This window comes from Antechinus flavipes, chromosome 1, assembly GCF_016432865.1.
Source record: "Antechinus flavipes isolate AdamAnt ecotype Samford, QLD, Australia chromosome 1, AdamAnt_v2, whole genome shotgun sequence".
NCBI classification, from domain to species: domain Eukaryota; kingdom Metazoa; phylum Chordata; class Mammalia; order Dasyuromorphia; family Dasyuridae; genus Antechinus; species Antechinus flavipes.
Genome location: NC_067398.1, coordinates 360638057 through 360660955, shown reverse-complemented (window position 1 = coordinate 360660955; position 22899 = coordinate 360638057). Strand labels below are relative to the sequence as shown.

The following is a 22899-nucleotide window of genomic DNA, read 5'->3' as shown; positions in this document are numbered from 1 at the left end:
ACAAGTGCCTGAGAGGCTCCAGTAATCAATCAAGTCAATTAATCTGTAAGCATTTGTTAATCTAAGTACCAGGCACTGTGCTAGACATTAGGACAACACAGACAACTATGAAATGATCTGTGCTTATGTTCATTTGAGAGAGAGACCCTGAATGAATCTAAATATAAGAAAAATGGATGATAAAGTAACTTAGAAGAAGGCAGGTAGTGTAAGTAGCAGGACTCCTAATTGGAGTCTGATGGACAGAACAGGTGATGGATCTGAACAATATTATGAGGTCACCCTGTTTTCTACATTCCCTACCCCTGCCTTGCAAAAAGAAAGTGTGATCTAGCTAGACTGTTTTTCCGGTCTGCTTGGTAAACTGTCTCTAAAAGCATTTCCTAAGAGTCTTGATCTTACTGAACAATGATTGCTACACCCACTTAGGATGTAGCTTAGGAACAACTGAGATATTACATATAAAGCATTTAGCACAGTGCCGCCACATAGTAGGTACTTAATAAATCCTAGTTGTTGTAGTTATTACTATGATGATTTAAGATTGCCAAAGCACTTTAAGAGCATCCTCCCACATAAGCTTCATACAGCTTTGCAAGGTAGCTATTTGTTCCTCGTAAAAACTCGGGAAACCAAAGTACTAAATTCCCATTTTATAGTTGAGGAAACTGAGTCAAATGAAAGATAAATGGTTCAAACAGCTAGTCAGTGCTAAGGCTAAATCTGAACTTAGTTCTTCGTGATGTCAGGTATAGGGCTTTATCTACTATGCTATTATAAAATGCAATAAAACACCAACTATTATCATGATTATTTCTTTTTATAGTAATATTAATTAGAGGAAAAAGTATACTACAAAGTAAAAAGTACACCTTTTCCTCTAATTTCTGAATTAGAAAGAACTCTGAATTTCAAATGGAAGAACCTGGTTTTCAGTCCTGGCCCTGGCATATGCAACTATATGGTAAAGTAACTTACTCATGGTCATACAACTATTAAGTATTTGAGTCTGGATTTGAACTCAGGTCACCTTGACTCCACTAAGCCACCAACCTGTCCCAAGCAAATATAACCCTGATCTAAATATACATAGCTTGCCTCTAAAGGTAGGGTTTATCCTTAAAATGAGATCTTTTTGAAAGATAAAATAATATTTAGATATACAACTAAGTCTTTTAAGCTCACTGTACCTTAGGTTCTTTGTCTCTTAAATGGGATATTGGACTAGATGGTCTCTGAGATCCCTAAATATACATTATCTTATGGTAACAGCTTTCAGACCATGGTGAAAGATGGGGTTAGCTTTCTTTTGTACTAAGCATTGTGCCTTCAGGAGGGAAGAGCATGCTTGGTCTGTGCCATTTTTTTATCTAGAGTGGGTGCCATGACCAGGTGTTTAATGTTATTGACATCTGCAGTTCCTAATGGACTTTTCATGGTGAACAAAGTCACAAGAAGTAATGAATGGCATAATTGGGGAGGATGGCAAAACCATCAGTTCGACCATAATTTTTAGGGAAGATTTAGATAAATGGACTGGATCTGTTTGGATGATATGAAATGAGGGAAATGGATAAATAGATGAAGTTAGGCAGGGAGTTAGAATTCAGTGTTTAGAGGTGATGAGGTACTGAAATTGAAATCAGAAGACCTTAGTTCAAATTCTGCAAGTCACTGCTCTCTGGACCTCAGTTTCCTCATCAGTGCCTTGGAGTAAGGGATCTTTGAGATCCCTTCCAGCCCTGACATTTCATTTAAATGATTGGGAAATAAACTTGTGTGTGTCATGCATAGGTACTTGTGGCTTCATATAGAAAACTCCGCCTGTTAGAAACTACTGATCTGATCCTCTCTATAGTCTAGTAGTTGCACATATGATGCTCCCTTTTCCCCTAGTTATTTTGTATATATATACTAAATGCATATCTGTCTTGCTTTCTCTAATATACACCCATATACATATGCTATATGTCTCATTCTTTCTCTAATATACACACATATACATATATATTATATATTACACATACACATAAAGGCAAAACTATAACTTCCAATTCTCTAGTATCACCTGCCATGTATAGAGCAAATATTTAACAATTGTTTGCCATCTTGAATTAAAATGAAGTTAAAATAAATTTGGAGGCAGCTGTGTTGTGATGAAGAGAAGGGCCAGAGTGGGAATAAGAAAACCTAGATCTTAGTCTCAGTTCTGCTGGATGACTTTGGCCAAGTCACATTTCTTTGAATTTCAGTGTTCTCTCTTGAAAAATGAAGGCATGGTACTAAATTATCTCCAATTATCTGGAAAAGTCTCTGAGGCTATAAATGGAATGACTTCAGATAACAGAGATTTGAGAACAATAGAAGAGGAGAATGTGAGCACAGCAGGACTGAAATAAGTACACAGGAGCATAGATTTTTGAATTGTAAGGTATCTCAGAACTCATTTAGTTTCAGCCTCCTCATTTTATGGATGAAGAAACCCAGAGCTAAAGATAGAAGTCATGTGCCACTTCTGGTAAAAAGTGGCAAAGCTGGGGCAGTTAGGTGGTGCAGTGGATAGAGTACCAGCCCTGAAGTCAGCAGGACCTGAGTTCAAATCTGATCTCAGACACTTAACACTTCCTGGTTGTGTGACCCTGGGCAAGTCACTTAACCCCAATTGCCTCAGCCAAAAAAAAAAAAAAAAAAAAGTGGCAAAGTTGAAATTCAAACCCAGACCCACTTCCGCTAAATCTAGCAAGCTCCCATGAGTGCAAAACAAACACAGTCTAATCTTATAATTATATTGTTGTAGAATCTTTTCAGTTGTGTCCAACTCTTAATTCTTAATGACCCCATTTGGGGTTTCCTTGGCAGAGATACTAGAGTCATTTGCCAGTTCCTTCTCTAGCTCATTTTATAGTTGAGGAAACTGAGGTAAATAGGGTTAAGTGACTTGACCAGGTTCACACAGCTACTAAGTATCTGAGGCTGGATTTGAACTAAGATCCTGAATAATAAATATTACTCTGAGAAGAGGATACTAAAGAAGTTGCTAATAACCAAGATAGGAACTATGCTCATAAAACAATTACAGAACAAGACAACATATTGCAGTTCTAAATTCTATGTCAGGGCTACCAGACAAGCTGGCACATGTTACCTTTCCCATGGCCACTAATGTTCACTCATGCCTTATCTGTACTATTTTCAGACCTTGGTGACCTTCACTGTAAGTTTTTATCAAGGTTTCCACTGAAGATTCCCTTTTCCTTTTCCCCTTTGGACTCAGGGTTTTGACTGTTCCTTTCCATATGTTTTTGCTTTTGCAATTTAATTACAAAGCAAAAGATGGAGTAGGAATATATTTAATTTTATAACCTTCTAATTAATTTCTCCTGAACTTCAGTCTTTATCTTCAATCTTGGTGACTTGGCTGTCCCCCATGTCTGGAATGGTCTCTTCTCACTTTTGCTTCTTACTTTCACTGGCTCAATTCAAAACTCAGCTCAAATATCAGCTTTCTGCAGTAAGTCTTTCCTGCTTTCCTTGAGTGCTGGTGCCTTCCCCTCTGAGATTACCTTCCAGCTTTCTTTATATATTTTATATATAGCTTATTCACTTTAAATTATTATCTTGCCTTTAAAATGTAAGTTCCTTAAAGGCAGGGACTTCTTTGGTATTCCCAGCATAAATATAGTGTCTGGCACATAATAATAACATATAATAAATATTTGATGATTATTAACTGATCTCCTTAAATCCCAGACAGGGATCTCAAGAGGTGTAAGAACCTTGTTAGGCAGCATGGGAAATGTTTTAGCAAATATTTTATCCTATTGAAACTAATTATTCCCTTTTTTCTTATGTGAATATGCACAGTAAATTCTAGATTGTTTTCTTTAGTATTGAATAGAAGATAAAGTAAGTTTTAGTGAAAGCCAAAGAATAAAGACTCCTCTTCGATGTGTATCAAGAGATTATTAATGAAAACTGAAAGAGACCTTGGAAATAATAGCTTTATTTTACAGATGAGGAAAGCCATTTGAAGAAGCATTTATTAGCTACTTTTGCTAGGTAAAAGGACTACAGATACAGGAGTGTGTGTGTTTGTGTGTGTGTGTAGGCTAAGTAATATGGGAGAATAAAAATAAATATACATTTCTTCTTCTCAAATGTGAAAGAGCAATAAGTTACAAAGGAAAGCATTGAATTTGGAATCAAAAGACCTGGATCTAGGTTCAAGCTCTAGCTCTTACTTAACTATGTGGCTTTAGGCAGGTCACTTAATTTTGAGCTTGTTCCCTCTTATATCAGGTATAGAAAAAAAAATCTACATGGCAAAATAAGGGATGAACTCTCACAAAATTGTATTAGTGATCCCTCCCAAAGTACAATAAGAGGTGAAAAACTAAATATGCAAATAGGAGACATCAGCTAAGTATCAAGAAGCCTTGAGTAAGAGCAAACAATCTAAATGAAATTGATAGAAAGAAAAATAAAGCAAAGAAGAATAAGAGATTTTTTAAAAAATTGATCAAGAGAAGGTAACAAGCACTTGTTAAGTGCCTACTGCACACCAGACAGTCTGCTCAAAGCTTTACAAATATTATTTCAGTTGATCCCCCCAATATCCCTAGGAGGTAGGGGCTATTATCATCCCCTCTAGACCAGGTGAAAAGGAAAAGACAATAGCAGATTAGTTGAGTAAGAAGATAGAGAGACTTTGCTCTTTCTGAGAGAATGTATCTAGTACCTGAATTAGGTACCCAGAAGGTATGAAAGTTCCCGGGTGAGCTGGCTTTTAAGATAGATAGATAGATAGAGGACTGCATTTAAGCCTTTGGAGTTGAAGGCAAGAGAAGGTAGGCTTCGGTCCAGGTCCCTGCGCAGACTTTTTGCGTAACTGTGGGCTCTCTCATGCTTTGGTTTCCTCGACTCTGAGGTGGGGGTGATAATGTTTGCACTTCTTACCTCCCCAGGGGTGAGGAATGAGCTGAGATTGTGTGGGAGAAATGCTTTGTAAACATGACAGTTTGTAAACCCATTTTTTTGTGAGATCCCTACATGTACACCGAAGCCTTAAAATATGATGAAGAGTGGGAGGATTCTGACAAGGGATTGAATGAGCCAGACAGGAGAACACTGAGAGGAAATTCCAGAAGGCAAGACAGGAGAATAAAGTGCCTGGCAATTCATTCCTCCTTGGGCCCACCTGGCTAGGGCCTAAAATGATGGGTTTTCTATGGAAATCACAATCACAAGAAAGACCTCATTTGAACTGAAGGTTACTCTCTTCATTCCTGAGGATGAAAGAAAGAAGGAGGTAGGTAATCCCTTTTAAAGCCCAGGTGGGACTTAAAGGGATTGTCTAATTTTACAGTCACTAATAGCATTTGTCAGTGGTACAGCATAATCACAGGATCTGTTTCAGCTGATTGTCTTTGAGTTCACAGACCCCCAAGAGCTCCATAGCTAGATTGCTGGGGAACAGTGAATTCAAAAGGGAAAAATTGCATCTTTATTTTAGCTTACTTTTATTTTCCTTTGTAATTGTATGTATTCCATTTTATGCATTTAAAAACATTATTATGAAGAGGGTAGGCTTCAGCAGTCTGACTGAGGATCTTTGGCCAAAAAGGATTATAATCTCAAACAATGGAGAGAATATTGAGTGATGGATCCCTAAAGACCTCTAGGGCTAACAGTAAGTTAGCAGTGAGAGTTTGAAGAATCTCTTTTCATATAAGAATTACTGAAGTCTCCTATATTAGGGGAAACTAGCAATCTTATCCTTGCATTTCTGAGTCTGACATAATTAAGAGTTGGTTGAAAATAAGGGGGAAAAATATTTAAGGACTTAAAGGAAGGGGTCATGTCTATAAATAGCTAGAAATAGGTTTTTAGTAGCTTCAAAAAGATAACAAATAGTTCCACTACTGGCTTACAATTCAGTTCCCAGCTGAGGGTGAGACATATGCCTCTAGATGCCTAGATAAAACTATAATTTTTTCAAAGGTCCTGATGGGAAGTGATTTCATACAAAGGAATTTCAGGATTTTTTTTTCCTCCCCACCAGACAACCACAAATGACTCTTCAGCACATTATTTGTCCACAATATGCCATAAATCTTCGTTGAAAAGTAGATGCTAAAGGAGTTCTTCTCAGTTTTTTTTTTTTTTTTAACTGTCCATAGGTCTTTAAGAAAGAAAAAAAAAGTCTTACATTAACTACTTCATCTGCTTTCCCAGCAGAGTCAGATTTTCTGTCCTTTCCTAGAATGCCAATTTATAGATTCTTTTTGTTTCCTCCTACTATGTTACCTTCTGGTTCAGGGTAAAGAGAAAAGGAAATTGATATTGAGAGAAATAAGATCCTTGTGACCATTTGCAGAGATAGCAAGAATGAAGTGTCAATTGTAATGGGAAGCCTTGATCCAAAAATTCAGGTGATGAAACATGCTCTCCTGATCCCTGCAGAGAGGTGAGAGACTATGTTTGTGGAATACCAGTTATATTGCCAGACATAGTCACAGTACAGATTTGGTTTGGTTAACTTTTCTTCTTTGTTATAAGAAAATGTTCACTAGGGAAGAAGAAAAGGAAGGGAATGTATATGGGGAGATGACTATACTGAAAAAAATGAGGCATTGATAGAATTGTAACCGAGGGGAAAGAAAGATTTGATTTACAGGAAGAGAGTCAATTTTAAGAATCACAGAGTGTTAGTGCTGTAAGGATCTTTAAAGATCATCTATCAACATTTTCCTTTGACAGCTGAGGAAATGGAAGCCCAGAAAAGGACATCAGCTTGTCAGAGATGTTGTAGGGGGAGTTGAACTCAGTGAAATCTTTGGTCCCTTTCAATTCAGAGGGTCTGTGATTCTGTGGTCATGTAGATAGAAAATAAGGAGGCAATAATTTGAATCCAGTCCTGAGGATGTGGAATGAGTTCCACCTGGAGACAGGAAATTCGGATTCATATCCTGACTTCAATGTTTATTTTATGAACATGGATATATCATTTCATTTCTCTGCTTCCTCATCTGTAAAATGGGAATGACACTGTTTGCACTATACTGTTCATTGAGTTATTTTGATATGAGATATGTGGGATTATGAGTATAATATGTTAGCTCTTTAACAGATATTCCCTGCTGACAGCTCTGTGCTAACTCTTGACCAGGAAACAATCCAGAGATTTTCCTTCCCCTTTTGTTTCTTTTTTTTTCCTATTCGTTAGAATATGAGCTTCTTGAGAACTGGAGAGTTTTTTTGCTTTAGTACTTAGAACAATACCTGGCACACAGTAATATTTAATAAATGCTTGATGACTGACTTTCTGATTGACTCAGTTCTATTCAACTAATATTTGTCAAATGCCTAGGGGTGTAACAGATGGTGAGCTGGACATTGGAGACATTAAAAAAAATTCACTCTGTGCCCAAAATGCAAAAACTTTATTTGGTGATACAAAATAATAACAATAAGTAAATAGCATTTACATAATATTTTAACATTTGCAAAGTATTTTTACAAATATCTCATTTTATCTTCACAACAACTCTGAGAGGTAGATATTATTTTTCTCCATATCTTACAGATGAGGAAACTGACAGAGCCCTAGGGTCACCCAGTTAGGATGTGTTCTGCGGCAAGTTTTGAACTCAGATTTTCTGACTCCAGGTTCAGCATTCTTTCCCTTTGTCTCTAGTGACCTTTGAGTCCACAGTTTGAGCCTTGAAAGCAGGGTTTGGAAAGGATGAAACTCTAGATTGATATTGGTCCTGGTATCAGGAAGCTCTGAGTTTGTGGTCTGACTGTGTCACTGATGGGCACATCTTTCAAGCTCTCTTAGCCTTAGACTTCTCATCTGATTTGTGTTTGCCTCACAGGATTTTCCTGAAACTTAAATGAGATCGTGTAGTTAAAATCTTTGCAAATTGCATTGTGACATAAGAATATCATTTATCATGCATTTGGTGGCTCAACGGGTTGAGTGCTATGTGTGGAGTTAGGAAGACCTAAATTCAGATCCTAGCCCACATATTTACTAACTCTGGAAAATCACCTAACCATTCACTTTTTCATTTATCCTATCAATAAAATGGGAATAATAATAGCAACCCATCTGACAGGATTGTTGTGAGGTTCAAAAAAGATCAACGGTAGAGTTCTTTGCAAACCTTTTGCAAAACCTTTAAGCCTACTCAGGGCTATATAAATACCTAGCTTTTAATACTGTCCTTGAGGCACTGAGGTGGTGCAGTGGAGAGAATGAATGCCAATCTTGAAAGACTCATCTTCCTGAATTCAAATCTGGTATCAGATACTTAATAGCTGTGTGACCCTGGGCAAGTTACTTAACCCTATTTGCCTCACTTTCTTATAAAATGAGCCTGAGAAAGAACAGCAAACGACTTCAGTAACTTTGCCCAAAAAATCCTCAAATGGGGTTGAAAAGAGTCAGAAATGACTAAATAACAACAAAATAATCTATAGGCACATGATAATATAAAGTTTCTGTTGTGGTGCTTGTTAGCCTTCCGAAGCTGAAGGGCTCTTGATTATCTAGTTTGAGAAAATGATTCAGTCATAACTCCTAATGGCAGACTACCCTTGAGAAATCATTGGCTCACTTCCAATCTCAGAGTTCCTTTTTTTTTTTTAATTGCATTCCATTTTTTATGATGTTTATCAGTAAATTAATCAATTCTCAATTCACAATTATGTACTAGATGCCTATTATGCACCCGGCAATGTATTCAACAATGGGGATACAAGCAGAAATAATAAAACAATCCCTACTCTCCAAAAAAGTACACTTTCAGAGAAAGAGAGTTCTAAGCCAGGATTATTATTTTAATAAAAGTAGATTTCTTTTGTTACTCTATGGAGAAATGGAGACAGAGATCCAATGATGAGTAAGAAAGGGTATTCTAAGACAAATCTTAAGTTATTTTCTTTTTCTTCTTTGCTAATGCTAGTAGATACTCACATACTTTTGAGTATTTCCTTAATAAAGTTACATGAGCCAAGTGTGTCTCTGCAACTTTGCTCTACCTTTCCTCAGTCTTCTCATATTATATTAGGGTACACAACCTACCTCTGATGTTTCTTAACTATGTGACCATGGGCATGTGACTTATTCTGTCTTAGCATTGTCAGAAAGAGTTCCAAAGAAAGGCCGGATATGGTCAAGAAAAAGTTGTGGCAAAAAGTTAGGAGACCCAATAATTTTTGCAGTGAAAAGGGAGTGGGAAAATCCAAGGAGAGCCAGAAAAGGATCTGAAATTTTAGAGACTGAGGCAGGAAGAGCCACTGATGACTCTATCAAGAGGCATCGATGACTGTAGATATCACCATTTTCTCTTTTTCTTAGTTAAATGAGATTTATTAAGCACCTGCTATGTGCTTACTTGCTGAGGCTACAAAAAGAGGTAAAAGACAATTCCTGCCTTCAAGAAGCTTACAGTCTAATGGAGGAAACAATATGCAAACAATTGTGTATAAATCACAAACAGGATAAACTGGAAATAATAAAAGGAAGGCACCAGAATTAAGGGGAATGGAAAAGGTTTCCTGGAGAAAATGAGATTTTAGCTGGGACTTGAAGGAAGCTAAGGCATCAGAGAGGATGTTGTCAGATGACAGAGATAGCCGATGAAAATATCCGGAATCAGGAAGATGAAGGAACATCTTGTTTCCCTATTATTAGCAAGGGTCCCATCTCCCAGTCATCAAGCCTCATAACCTAGGAATTAACCTTGACTTCTGCCTTATGATCCCTCACCTCTCTTATCCAATCTGTTACCAAAGTCTTAGTTTCTTTTTTTTTAGGTAAAAAAAAAAAATAAATTATTTTTTCCAATCACATGTAAAGTTAGTTTTCAACATTCATTTTTCATAAGATTTTGAGTTCCAAACCTTGTTCAGGAGATGATAGAGTCCTTGGAGTTCTGGGGAGTGATGTGGGAGGATTTGTGTTTTAGGAAAATCACTTTGGTGGGTAAAGGGAGGATGGATCAGAATGGGGAGAGAATTGAGACAGAAAGACCACCGGCAGGCTTTCACAAAAGTCTAGATATGAGCTGCTGAGGACTTGCCTAAGAGTGGAGACAGAGGAGAGAAGGGGAAGAGATGGGAATGATGTTGCAGCTATGAAATTAACACACCTTGCAGAGACTTATATGAACTGATGCTGAGTGAAATGAGCAGGACCAGGGGATACAAAGCAACAACAAGATTATATGATGAGTAACTGTAGCTCTTCTTAACAATACAGTGATCCAAGGTAAATCCAAAAGACACATAATGGAAAATGCTGTCTGTGTGAAAAGAAAGAATTGATGGCGACTGAATGCGGATCAAAGCATACTATCTTCATTTTCTTTGGCCTTTTTGAGCGTGTTTCCCCTTTTATTCTGTTTCTTTTTTCACAGTATATGATTTATGTGGAAGTGTTTAACATGATTGCACATATATAACCTATATCTCATTGCTCACTGTCTTGGAGAGGGAAAGGAGGGAGAAAAATTTGGAACTCAAAATCTATGAAAAATGAATGTTGAAAACTAACTTTACATGTAATTGGAAAAAATAAAATGTTTTTTACCTAAAAAAAAAAGAAACTAACAGACCTTGGTAACAGATTGGATATGAGAAGGGAGGGATCATAAGGCAGGAGTCAAGGTTAATTCCTAGGTTATGAGACTTGATGATTGGGAAATGGGACTCTTGATATAATAATAGGGAAGTTAGGACCAAGGGTAGGCTTTGGGGAAAAGATGAATTTTGGACATGTTGAGTTTCAAATATCTATAGGATGTACAATTCAAGATGTCCAATAGAAAGTTGGAGACTACAAGACTATGTGTTATAAGAAGAGAAGTTAGTGCCAGATGAGTGGATTTGAGAATCAGTGGCATAGAATTGTGAATTTCTCATAGTCTTATTTTATAAATGAGTCACCAAAAAACTGAGAGCATCAGTTTGCCAAACTGGGTCAGAATTCTAGCCTGGACTGATTCTGTAGGGCACTACAAGAAATAACTTGGGGTGTGAAATTCATCCTTTGCCCAGCAGCTATTTACTAAAAGTTTCTGTTTACCCAGCCCTTTGCTAGGCATCAGAGGGGTGATAGAAAGAATAAAAGATATATACTGCCCAACAGTTTGTTTTAACTGGAGAGAGAGAAAAAAAAAAAAAAAACAAAGCATTGTTGAAATGAGAAGTGTTAGCATTCAGAGTCCTATGAAGTAGTTGGGAAAGACTTTATGTCACATTAAGGGTATGTCTCAAGTATTCCTCAGATCTCTTAAAAATTCATTATAGATCCCCAGTCATGAGAACAAATATTGGAAAGAAAAGGGTCTGGGATTATAGCTAATTCAAAGTATTGTGAAGTCCTAAGAGATGGTTTTGAAAACTGTTTACTTTTCTACTGGAAATGTTAATCCCCTCATGTGTCATATGGACTGGTGTATCAAAAAACTCAATACCTATGCATCCTGAAGAGGAGAATTGCCTGGTATTAAAGGTATATTTGTTTGTTAAAAGTAATAATAAAAGTCTTCCTTAGAATATCCTGATATTAAAGATGTGCTTTTGTTAAGGTAATAATAAGAGACTTCCTTAAAATTTCCAGATATTAAAGATATGTGTACTTTTAAGAAGTAATGATAATAAAAAGTATTCCATGTTGTATCCCCACTGCCTGTTATTCTCTGAGCAGCTGCTTGTCTTGTCAAGGTCAGGAGATCTGAATCTTGGTTCTTAATATTTTCTACCTGTGTCATTATGGGCATGTCACTTAATTTCCCTGAACCTCAGTTTACTAATCTATAAAAAGAAGTTGGACTAGTTGACCTGCTCATTTTTCTTCCAGTTTTAAATCTATGTATGATCCATGATTCTGTCTTCTAGACTTACTACCCAAACAATGAAGTCCTGCTGCTTTCTTATGATGCCTTTGTCCTTCTAGTGCTTCACCTTAGATCAGAGGGCCTATAGGAGGGAACTGCCAGAGAGAGGGCAAAAGGAAGTAGTCCAGGAGACAGTAGCACCAGATATTTGAGCCTCTTGGAACCTGCTCAGTGTCAAACTTCTGGACTTAACTCAAGGGATAGCAAAACCTGGTACTCAGGCAGAACTTGTCAAGTCTGCCAAGGCACCTTCGATAAGATCTCCATGAGTCTTCGAGGAATAATAGGCTGCCCTAAGCATCAGCTGTCTCCCTCACTCTTCTGCAGGGAAGGTGGCACTCCAGGACTTCACAGGCCTCTCTAGGATATCATTGTCATTAACCATCAGTCATTCTATCCACTGTGTGTCCAGGATTGTAAGTAGTCCCTGTATGGGACACAAAGAAGTGGAAGACATTATCCCTGCCCCAGAGAGTTTGTAGTCTTATTGAGGAAATAAAATGTGCACAGTTGAAACAATTAGCTAGCAATTAAATACTAAACACTTGTTCAGATTATAATTGCAGTACTTTTTCAGAGACAAGACTGGAGAGATCCCTGTGGGCTGAAAGAGTGAAGGGGAAGCTTCAGTTTTATGGGGCAAAGATTGTACTGAGATTCAGAATTGTCCCTGTTTTAATCCTGGCTCTGTCACTACCTGATTGTAATCCTGGACTGGCTATTTCTCTCTAAGCTTCAGGTTCCTTACGTGATTGATTGATTGATTGAAATAGATAGGTAGATAGATAGATAGATAGATAGATAGATAGATAGATAAATGGATGGGTGGATGCAGCCCTCTGTTTTACAAAAAGAAAAAGAAAAGCAAACAAGACAGTCCCTACTCTCATGGAGCTTTCTTCTTAATAGGAGAGGACAATACATGAAAGGGAAACTGAAAAGAGGAAAAGATTGGATGATGGGGAATGGGGAGAAATGCTGGGGTTTTTTTTAATTGAATGGGCTCTAGGTTCCTTCCCAGCTCTGACATTATGTGATTATTTGATCAGATATCCAATAAAATACAGCAAATATTATTAAACACTTACTATGTTCAAGTCATTGTACTAATATGGGAGAGATTTAGATAAGACATAAACCCAGTCCTCAATATCTAGTGAAATGATTAGACACCGACACATAGTAAGTAATATTAAATGATAACTACATTAGAGAAATACAGAATAAATGAAGGGTCTCTGAGAAATCTGAGGTCTGTGATGTTATTTCGTTGTTGGGTTTGATTAATCATCATTAGAATTAGATAGTGGCTGTTTCCCTAGAAGTAGAGGACCAATATTGCATGTAGCTTTTCCCCTTCCTAACCCTCCCTCTTCCCCCCCACCTCCCCCCCCCCAAAATGGAAGAGGTCTCCTCCTTGTCTAATCCTTAGGGATTAGCTTTTCTCTTAAGAGAATGGGGAAGAGGGGAGGAAAGACAGGCTATTCCCAGACTGATTGGCCAGGCTTTTAGTGATGCAGTTTTTTGTCACAGTTTCATTGGTGGATTCCTAAAGACCACAGGAATTACCATATCCTTCCCCCATCTCATTTTAAGAGAGTATGTCCCTTCCAAATTGGGAAGTAAAATTGGGTGACATGTTGGATCCATCTTCTGCATTTCTCAATCAATCATCAAACATTTATTTGACATTTGCTCTGTTGTAGGCATTGTGGTAAGTATTAGGGATACAGAGATACAAGTGAGGGGTCTTTGCCCTCAAGGCAGTAAATTCTGTGTTCTGTCTCATTTTTGTCCTTGTATCTTGGAGAGTAGTTGGAGGAAAACTGTAATAGATTCTAGTCCTCTCATTGTCTTTAATTTGTGGGTTTATCATTCAACCAATTTACTTGGGCCTCAGTTGTTGTTTTTTAAATGTCCAGAGGTAAGGTTGTTAACAAGGCCCAGAGATGCTTGGATTATGTGTATAGGTCAAACAACAGTGCCAAGGTCTGAAGGATAAAGTAGGATAAAAGTAGGATAAGTGCTGATATATGGTGGTCTCTATCTTATTGGAAGGAGTGCTGTTGGTAAATCCAATTTCAACAGCCAAGCCATTATTCTAAGCATGTATGAGTCTGCATGAGTATGTCTGTATGTATGAGTCTGTATAAGTATCAGTCTATATGATTTTGCAGCAGACCAAGTTGAAGGAGAGAGTGAATGAGGAAAGTAAAGGAGAGAATTTCAACCATAGTTTAACTTTATTTAATTTGGTTTAACTTCCCTGGACCTCAGTTTTCTCATTTATAAAATGAAGAGATTGGACTAGAACACTTTATCTCTAGATTTATGATCCTATGTAATTTGAGAACTGGATGCCTAGAAAAATGGTTAAATATAGAGAAGTTGGTAGGAGAAGCAACTTTGGGGAAGTGATTTCATTTTTAATTACTAGTTTGAGGTGCAAGCAGATATCCAGATGAAGATCAATTATTCAAACAATGAGCATTTAATCAAGCACAGTGCTAGGCACTGGAGATTACAGAGATAGAAATGAAACAGTCTCTGCCCTCCAGGCATTTATATTTTATCAGGAGGATACAATATGTTGCATGTATAAAATACAAAATATAGCATAAAGATAGGGAATGAACCTACAGTTTCATTTGAGGAACTCTGTAGTAAGGAAACTCTGATGCAGGCTATCATCTTTATAACATGTTCTTAGAGACTTGCCTAAAAAGTTTGTTTTCTTTCTCTATTTTTTTTTCCTTTTTGATCTGATTTTTCTTGTGCAGCATGATTATGGAAATATGTACAGAAGAATTGCTCATGTCTAACATATATTGGCTTGCTTGTTATCTGAGGGACAGGGGTGGGGGAAAGGAAGGGAGAAAATAATTTGAAATGCAAAGTTTTGAAAAGGTGAATATTGAAAACTATGCATGTGTTTTGAAAATAAAAAGCTAAAAAAGGGAAAAAAAAACAAAAGCTTAGAGAAACAGCAGCATGTGACAATAGCCAGCAATACCATTATTATGGTCTGTTTTCCAAGGTGCTCAAAGAAAATTAAAAAAGAATCTATATGTTCTAAAATGTTTATAGCAGCTCTCTTTGTGGTGGCAAAGAACTGGAAAATGATACTGTTGATTAGAGAAATGCAAATTAAGATAACTCTGAGGTACCACTATACACCTGTCAAATTGGCTAAGATGATAGGAAGAGATAATGATGAATGTTGGAGGGGATGTGGGAAAACTGGGACACTGATGTCTTGTTGGGAGAGTTATGAACTGATCCAACTATTTTGGAGAGCAATTTGGAACTATGCCCAAAGGGCTATGAAACTGTGGATACCTTTTGATACAGCAGTGTCTCTACTGGGTCTATATCCCAAAGAGATCATAACAGAGGAAAAAGGATCCACATATGTAAAAATATTTGTAGCAACGCTTTTTGTAGGGCAAAGAACTAGAAATTGAATGGGAACTCTACTCAGCCATTGGAAAATGGCTGAATAAGTTATGGTATATGAATGTAATGGAATATTATTGTTCTATAAGGAATGCTGAGCAGACTGCATTTCAGAAAAGCCTGGACTTAAATGAACTGATGCTAAGTGAAGTGAGCAGAACCAAGAAAACATTATCCACAGTAACAAGATTATGTAGTGATCAACTGTGATAGATTTGGTACTTTTCAACATGAAGTGATTCAAGGCAGTTCCTATAGACTTGTGATGGAAAGAGCCATTTCTGTTGACAAACTAAACATAGATCAAAGCATAGTATTTTTACCTTTTTGTGTTTCTTTGCTTTCTCCCCTTTTTTCTCGTGTTTTTTCCCTTTTTTTTTTTTTGGCATAATATGACAAATAAGGAAATATGTTTAGAATCATTGTACATGTTTAACCTATATTACATTGCTTGCTGTCTTGGGGAGGGGGTGGGATAGGAGAAGTAGAAAAAATTGGAACACAAGTTTTTGCCAAAGTGAACATTGAAAACTATCTTTGCATGTATTTAGAAAAATAAAGTACTCTTTAATAGTACTTTTGTGTATTTTCTCATTTGTGAAATAAGGGAATTGGACACTCCAAGGTTCCTAATAACTCAAGATCTGTGATCCTACTGTACAAGGATAAAGTCACTTATTTTATCCTTGCTAATTAAATGTCAGAGCCAGTTTTCAAGCCTAAGTCTTCTGATACCAATTTTTCCATGATGTCATGCTTCCTTTCAGTGCAAATGAAATAATGGATATAAAATTGCTTTGAAAAGTAGAAAGTGCCTTACACATGTACAGACCTCTTACAAACATGGGAAGAATTTCACACTTGTCTATTCTCTCTCTTCTCTCCTCCTCTTCCCCCCCCAGCTCTTCCTCAGGCTTCCTCCCTCTGGACTTCTGAGCAGTTGTGATGGAGAACTCCTCAGCAGCTTCAGCCTCCTCAGAGGCGGGGAGCAGCCGTTCTCAGGAGATCGAGGAGCTGGAGCGCTTTATTGACAGCTACGTGCTTGAGTACCAGGTGCAGGGGCTTCTGACCGACAAGACGGAGGGTGATGGGGAGAGTGAGAAGACACAGTCCAATATCTCCCAGGTGAGGCAGCCAGAAGGCAGCAAGGTGGTCTGCTCTCCCATATTGTTAGTTCTTGAGATTTACTGTTTAGGAAGGACCTGGAATTTTGGGGCAGGATAGTGGGCAGACATCATGATGAGCTCAATGGCCATGTCATATATTTATTATAGAGCCTTTAAGTGTGATCTGAGGACATCTAAGAGTCCGTGAAAACATTTCAGAACATTTCTTAACATCAGAATTCTTATTACAATAATAATGAGGCTAATTATAATAAACCATTACTGATAAACAGTAGCATATTACTATATTAACTAATTAACTAACAATTAATGCTAATTTTCCTGTTAAAATATTCTTCCATTTCTCAACTACATAGCTATGTAAGGCCAGATATTTTTCTTATAATTCAGCTAAAATAATGTCACAACAGATTAAGTACAAAAGTAGGTAGGAGAATCCAGCTATTTTTTCTTACACCTGACATTAAAGATTTGCAAAAAATATATAAAACAATACCAATCTTCTCATTAATTTTTGTTTTCTTTTAGAAAATTTAGTTATTTTTCATGAAACTTTATTTACATTAACAAGTAATAAGTATGCTATCGTTTTTAATGAATTGATAAAATGTCTGTTTTGAATATCAGTTTTAATTTCTAATACTGTAAATATTAATTTTGAATTTCAGTTTTAATTTCTAATACTGTAAATATTAATAAATCTAATCCACATGAACAAAAGCTTATTGAAGTCATCAGTCATTTTTAAGGGAGTAAAGTGGTCCTGATATAAGATCAAAAAGTTCTGAGAACCACCACTGCTCTCAGTGATGCACACTAATGGAGTAGCACTGTGTGGAACAGCAGATAATTCAGGAGCCCTTTATATTTAGCTGTGTAATGAAGTCAGAAAAATCATGCTCTCATATGTTCTGATGTAGTTGGATGCTTTCCCTATCCTACTCTTCCCCCACAGCCACCCATGTCTTCCTACACTTTCCCAACTCTAGCCTGGGGTTGATGACTTGTTACGTAGGCAAGTGGTGGAGGAGAGGAGGCCATGGAAAAGCATCAGAGTGAATGATGGCAATTAGATCATGTATCATAAGCATTGCTTACACTTTCACATAAATCAGTTCTGATAAGAAGATGGATACAATGAAAAGTCAATTTCTATGATCCTAGAAAGAAGGAGTGAGGTGTCTTAGACCTGAACTTGGGTACATCCTCTAAGACTGGGTATTCCTAGCCATTTTTGTTTCATGAATCCCATTGGATTCCCTTCCAGAATGATTTTTTTAAATGCAAAAAAATAAAACATGTATCATTGTCAAGAAAATGAATTATATTGAAATAGTTATTACAATATTTTAAGATAAGTTTATGGATCCCAGGTGAAGCCCTACTCTGGGAAATCTGGGCATCTTAAACCCTGGATTTCAGGTAAGATCTTTATGAGATAAGGTTTGATGTCAAGAACATGGAGTAGGATTCAAAGATTCTCTTCTGGCTTTCTGAATAACTGGTTTGTAACAGTAGGCAAAGCATTTAAATTCAAGAATTTAGTTTTTTCAACTGTCAAATGAGAATGGTAATATATTCTCTACTAATTTCACAGGATTTTTATAAGCATAAAAGGAGATTATAGATCTCATTCAGTTATTGAGTGCCTCTTGTGTACAAGGTAGTCACTGTATTGTCCAATACCTTGTATAGTGCCTTGTCCATAGTTGTATGCTTTATAAATGTTTGTTGAATTGAATTATTCTAAAGTAATTTAAAATACATGTGTGTATACATACATACATACATATATAAATGTGTAATTTGTGCATCGATAGAGAAGATAGAGAAAGAGAGAGGGAAACAGAGAAGGAGGGGAGGGAGAGAGGAAGGAGAAGAAGGAGGAGGAAGAAGAGGAAGAGAAGAAGGGAGAGGATAGAGTATTCTTGTTGAGTTGTTTCAGGTATAAATAGTGCTTATATAGTACACCATCTAATTGCCTTTATTCACTCTGAGGCTTGGTCATGGTTTCTTTCTTTCTTCAACTTCCTAAGTTATAAGTCACTAACCTTGACTCTTTGTGACTCTGGTTGGGCTTTTTGTTTGGTTTTGTTTTTCACAAAAATATTGGGGAAGGAATTGCCATTTCCTTTTCCAGAACATTTTACAGATGAGGAAACTGAGACAGACAGGATCATATAGCTAGTAAGTATATGGGGTCAGATTTGAACTAGGAAAATAAGTCTTCCTGACTCCAGGCCAGCATTCTGTGCACTATGGCACCACCTAGCTACTGTGTGTGTGTGTGTGTGTGTGTGTGTGTATACGTGTGTGTATTTATGTGTGTATACATACATACACATAAGTATACATATATCTCAAAAGCATTTCCTTTAAAGATGGGGAAATGAGCTGGGTGTTTTAAAATTTGTTTTTAACTTATTTGGGCTCTTAGAGTAATTCCATTCACATACCAATGTAAATTGTTTTTTTTTTTTTTTTTAATAACTTTTTATTGATAGAACCCATGATGCCAGGGTAATTTTTTACAGCATTATCCCTTTCATTCACTTCTGTTCCAATTTTTCCCCTCCCTCCCTCCACCCCCTCTCCCAGATGGCAAGCAGTCCTTTACATGTTGAATAGGTTACAGTATATCCTAGATACAATATATGTGTGCAGAACTGAACAGTTTTCTTGTTGCACAGGGAGAATTGGATTCAGAAGGTATAAATAACCTGGGAAGAAAAACAAAAATGCAAACAGTTTATATTCATTTCCCAGTGTTCTTTCTTTGGGTGTAGCTGCTTCTGTCCATCTTTGAGCTGAATTAACTCTCTTTATCGAAGAGATCCACTTCCATCAGAATACATCCTCAAACAGTATTGTTGTTGAGGTATATAATGATCTCCTGGTTCTGCTCGTTTCACTTAGCATCAGTTCATGTAAGTCTTGCCAGTCCTCTCTGTAGTCATCCTGCTGGTCATTCCTTACAGAACAATAATATTCCATAACATTCATATACCACAATTTACTCAACCATTCTCCAATTGATGGGCATCCTTTCATTTTCCAGCTTCTAGTCACTACAAACCTACATAAATTGTTAATCAGTTGTTCCAATCCTCCTCCCCACTTCCTTTTCCCAAGGAAAATACAAAGCAGGTGTAGGATTCCCATTGCCTCAGAAATACAGTTGTTCATCTCAGCATCCAAGCCATCTCTTCATTTGACAATGGAAGCTCTTTTCTTTATAGGGATTGTGTCAGAAGAAAGGGAATGGGAGAGGACTTGGATAATGTTTGTGTTGGTCTAAACTTTCTTCCAAAAACCTAGAATATTTCCATAGGTTAATGTAGATTGTTGTTTTCTAAAGCAATGTCTAAACACCTACATGTTGCTCTCCTTCCCCCATTTTTATCAAAAGGCTCCCTGAATTTTGCCAGTTGTTTTTCTTCCTCTAAGAGAACTCAAAGAATACTGTAAACTCCCAGGAATGCTGCATGATGCTGGAGCTGCCACACTTTCCATGCCCTCTTTTAACATGAGGGAAGCGCTTCTTAAAATTTCTCTCTGGAGCTTGCAGGGCTCCCCTAACATCAGCTAAGTAATAATATCAGAACCCAAATTCATTGATTCTCCTTCCAGGGCTTTTTCCAGTGCACCATAGCTGCATTTCAGTGAGAAGTCCAAGTAATCGCTGAATTTTAGGGTTGTTAAAAGGACTTTAGTTTCTTTATTATTTAGTTATTTAATAATGATATTTAATTAATTATTGATCATATAATAATAAAATAAATAATAATAATAATAAACTATTTAGTTTATCCCACACTCAGAAGAACGTCATGACTTTCATACCTCACAAGTAGCTAGCTCTTTAGCCTTTTGTTTGAAGATTGCCAATGAAGGATCTACTCTTTCCAAAGGCAGCCCATTATAGTTTTAAATTATTATAAATGTTAGGAAGCTTTTCCTCATGTCAGGTCTCAATGGATCTTTTTGCAATTTCCATCTCCTCTTAGTTATGTCATGTGGAACAAAGCAAGAATGATTCCTTTTGCAAATGGCTGCTCTTTAGATACTTGAATATAGGCAATATATTGCTTTTCAGTCTAGTAATATAATCCACGCTAAACCCTTCTTCAAATTAATCTGGTAATGGCATAGACTAGAAGCTCTGCCCCACTCTGCTTGCTCTTGTCTCGAGTTTATCAATTCCTTCCTAAATTGTGGTCCCTAAAACTAACCCCAGCAGTCCAGATATGGTCTTTGGAAGGAGCTATCCAGTGCAGACACCATTGTTGGATTTTGGAAGCTGTGCTTCTTTAATGGATACAACACTAGCCCTGGACTTAGGAGAACCTGAGTTCAAATATCACCTCATGCCCTTAATTGTGTCTAGACAAATCACTTAATCCCAACTGCCTCCAACAAACAAATATATAAATAAGTGAGTCAGCTAGGTGGCTCAGTGAAAACCTGAATTTAAATATGACCTTAGACACTTACTAAAGATGCATGATCCTGAGCAAGTTACTCAACCTCACCTGTAAAATGGGGGTATTAATAGCATCTTACTCTCACAGTTATGAGGATCAAGTGAGATAGTATTTGTAAAGTGCTTACTACAGTGCCTGATATATAGTAGGCACTGTATAAATGCTATTAATAATTCGTTGTTGTTGTTTAACTGTTTTCAGTCATGTCTAACTCATGTGACCCCATTTGGGTTTTTCTTGTAAAGCTGCCGGAGTATTTTGCCATTTCCTTCTCCAGCTATTAATAAGACCACCTAAGATCACATTGGGACGTTTGTCTGCTATGGCAGACTGTTCACTCATGCTAATCCACTAAAATCCCTTGAACTTTCTCAGACAAATCACTATCTAATTATGTCTTCTTCATCTTGTGCCTGTAAAGTTGATTTTTTTGGACCTAAGGACAAAATTTATTCCTATTGATTTTTAAAATTAGATTTAGCCCTTTGTTCCAGCCTGTCAAGATCTTTTCTGAATCCTGATTTCTTCACCTAGTATGTCCAGTTTTTTTGCTTCACCATTTTTTATTTCATCCAAGGCCATTGATTTGAAAATTTTAAAAAAAAAAAATAGCACTGGACCAGAAACTATTCCCCCAGGGCAATCCACTGGGGACTTCCTTCCAAAATGAACTCTTTATGACTTCTCTTTGAGTCTGGTTATTTGACCAAAGCCTTTTAATTGTAATGTCCTTTAGTCTATGTCCCTCCATCTTTTTCTCAAGAATTAGATTAGCTTATCTCTAGCATTTCTTTGATCTACCAGTTTAGTGACTAACGAGGAGGAATTTACTACTTCCAAAGGCAGCCCATTACAATTTCAAATAGTTCTCATTGTTAGGAAGTTTTCCCTAACATCCAGTCTTTTTGGAGTGTTTGTCTATTCATCTTATTTCTGCCATCTGGCACAAAACCATTTCTTTGATCTACCAGATTAAAAATCCTGTCAGAAAAGGAAATATGGTTAGTTTGGTATGTCTCATTCTTATTAAAGCCCTGGAGCTCATTGCTTCCTTTTCTACATGCTATGGAATCATCTTTTTAATATAATTCATTTTTAATTTTGCCAGAAATCCAAATTAAGCTTACAGGTCTAGAATTTTCCATCTCTATTTACTTATCTTATTTTGAAAATCAGGAAAATATTTTGACTTTTCTTATTTCTTCACAACTTCTCCCATTTCACACAATCTTTCAAGAATCACTGACAGTATCTTAACAATCACATCTGCTAGTTTTTTAAGTAGCTCAAGATATAATTCAGAACATGAAGTGGAACCTGAGTCATCTGTATGGGAAAGAATACAGAAGGGAAAGTGATATTGAACAGTCATTTTAGGAGAGAAATAGATCCCTGAGGTGAATAGAGAACATATACACAGTAGATTTTTTTTTTTTAATGTAGGGATGTGTTTGTCTACTTAATAAGTGAGTTCTAATACAGTCCAGCTCCAGAGATGAATGAGGGGAACTTTCTCACTCTCTGTCTCCAGCAGAAAGTTTGATAATTTTCTAGCATGGTCAGTCATTTTTTTTCTTTAGAGAAGTTCTGTAATTTCACAGAATTCAGGGTTGGAAAGTCACATAAAACAGATAGTCTCTTCCTTCCTCAACAAGAGAAAGGATACCCTCTCTGTACAGCAGACAAATGGTCATCTTGCCTCTGCCTGAACATTTTTTAAAACTAAATTTTTATTTTTATTCTGCATTTAACAAATATTAATGGGTATGGACATTTTCCTATATATAGTAGAACAGAAGAAAAATATATTATAATTCCAAATTATACTTCTTTTTATGTATACCCAGATTTTAATCCATTTTTTTTTATTTTTGGTAGGCTGCTAGGTGGCACAGTAGATAGAATGTTGGAAGTTAGAAGATCTGA

At 36.7% G+C, this 22899-nt stretch overlaps 1 protein-coding gene across 2 annotated transcripts in view; it reads left to right on the top strand.

Annotated features, from left to right (window-relative positions):
* The window catches only part of CTIF (cap binding complex dependent translation initiation factor), a 478113-nt gene that overhangs the window by 116204 nt on the left and 339010 nt on the right, over positions 1-22899 (top strand). For both annotated transcript variants that reach the window (XM_051969645.1, XM_051969644.1), the window contains exon 3: positions 16265-16487. In XM_051969645.1, the coding sequence (XP_051825605.1) occupies positions 16308-16487 (180 nt within the window). In that variant the 5' untranslated portion in view covers positions 16265-16307. The remainder of the gene's footprint in view (positions 1-16264; positions 16488-22899) is intronic.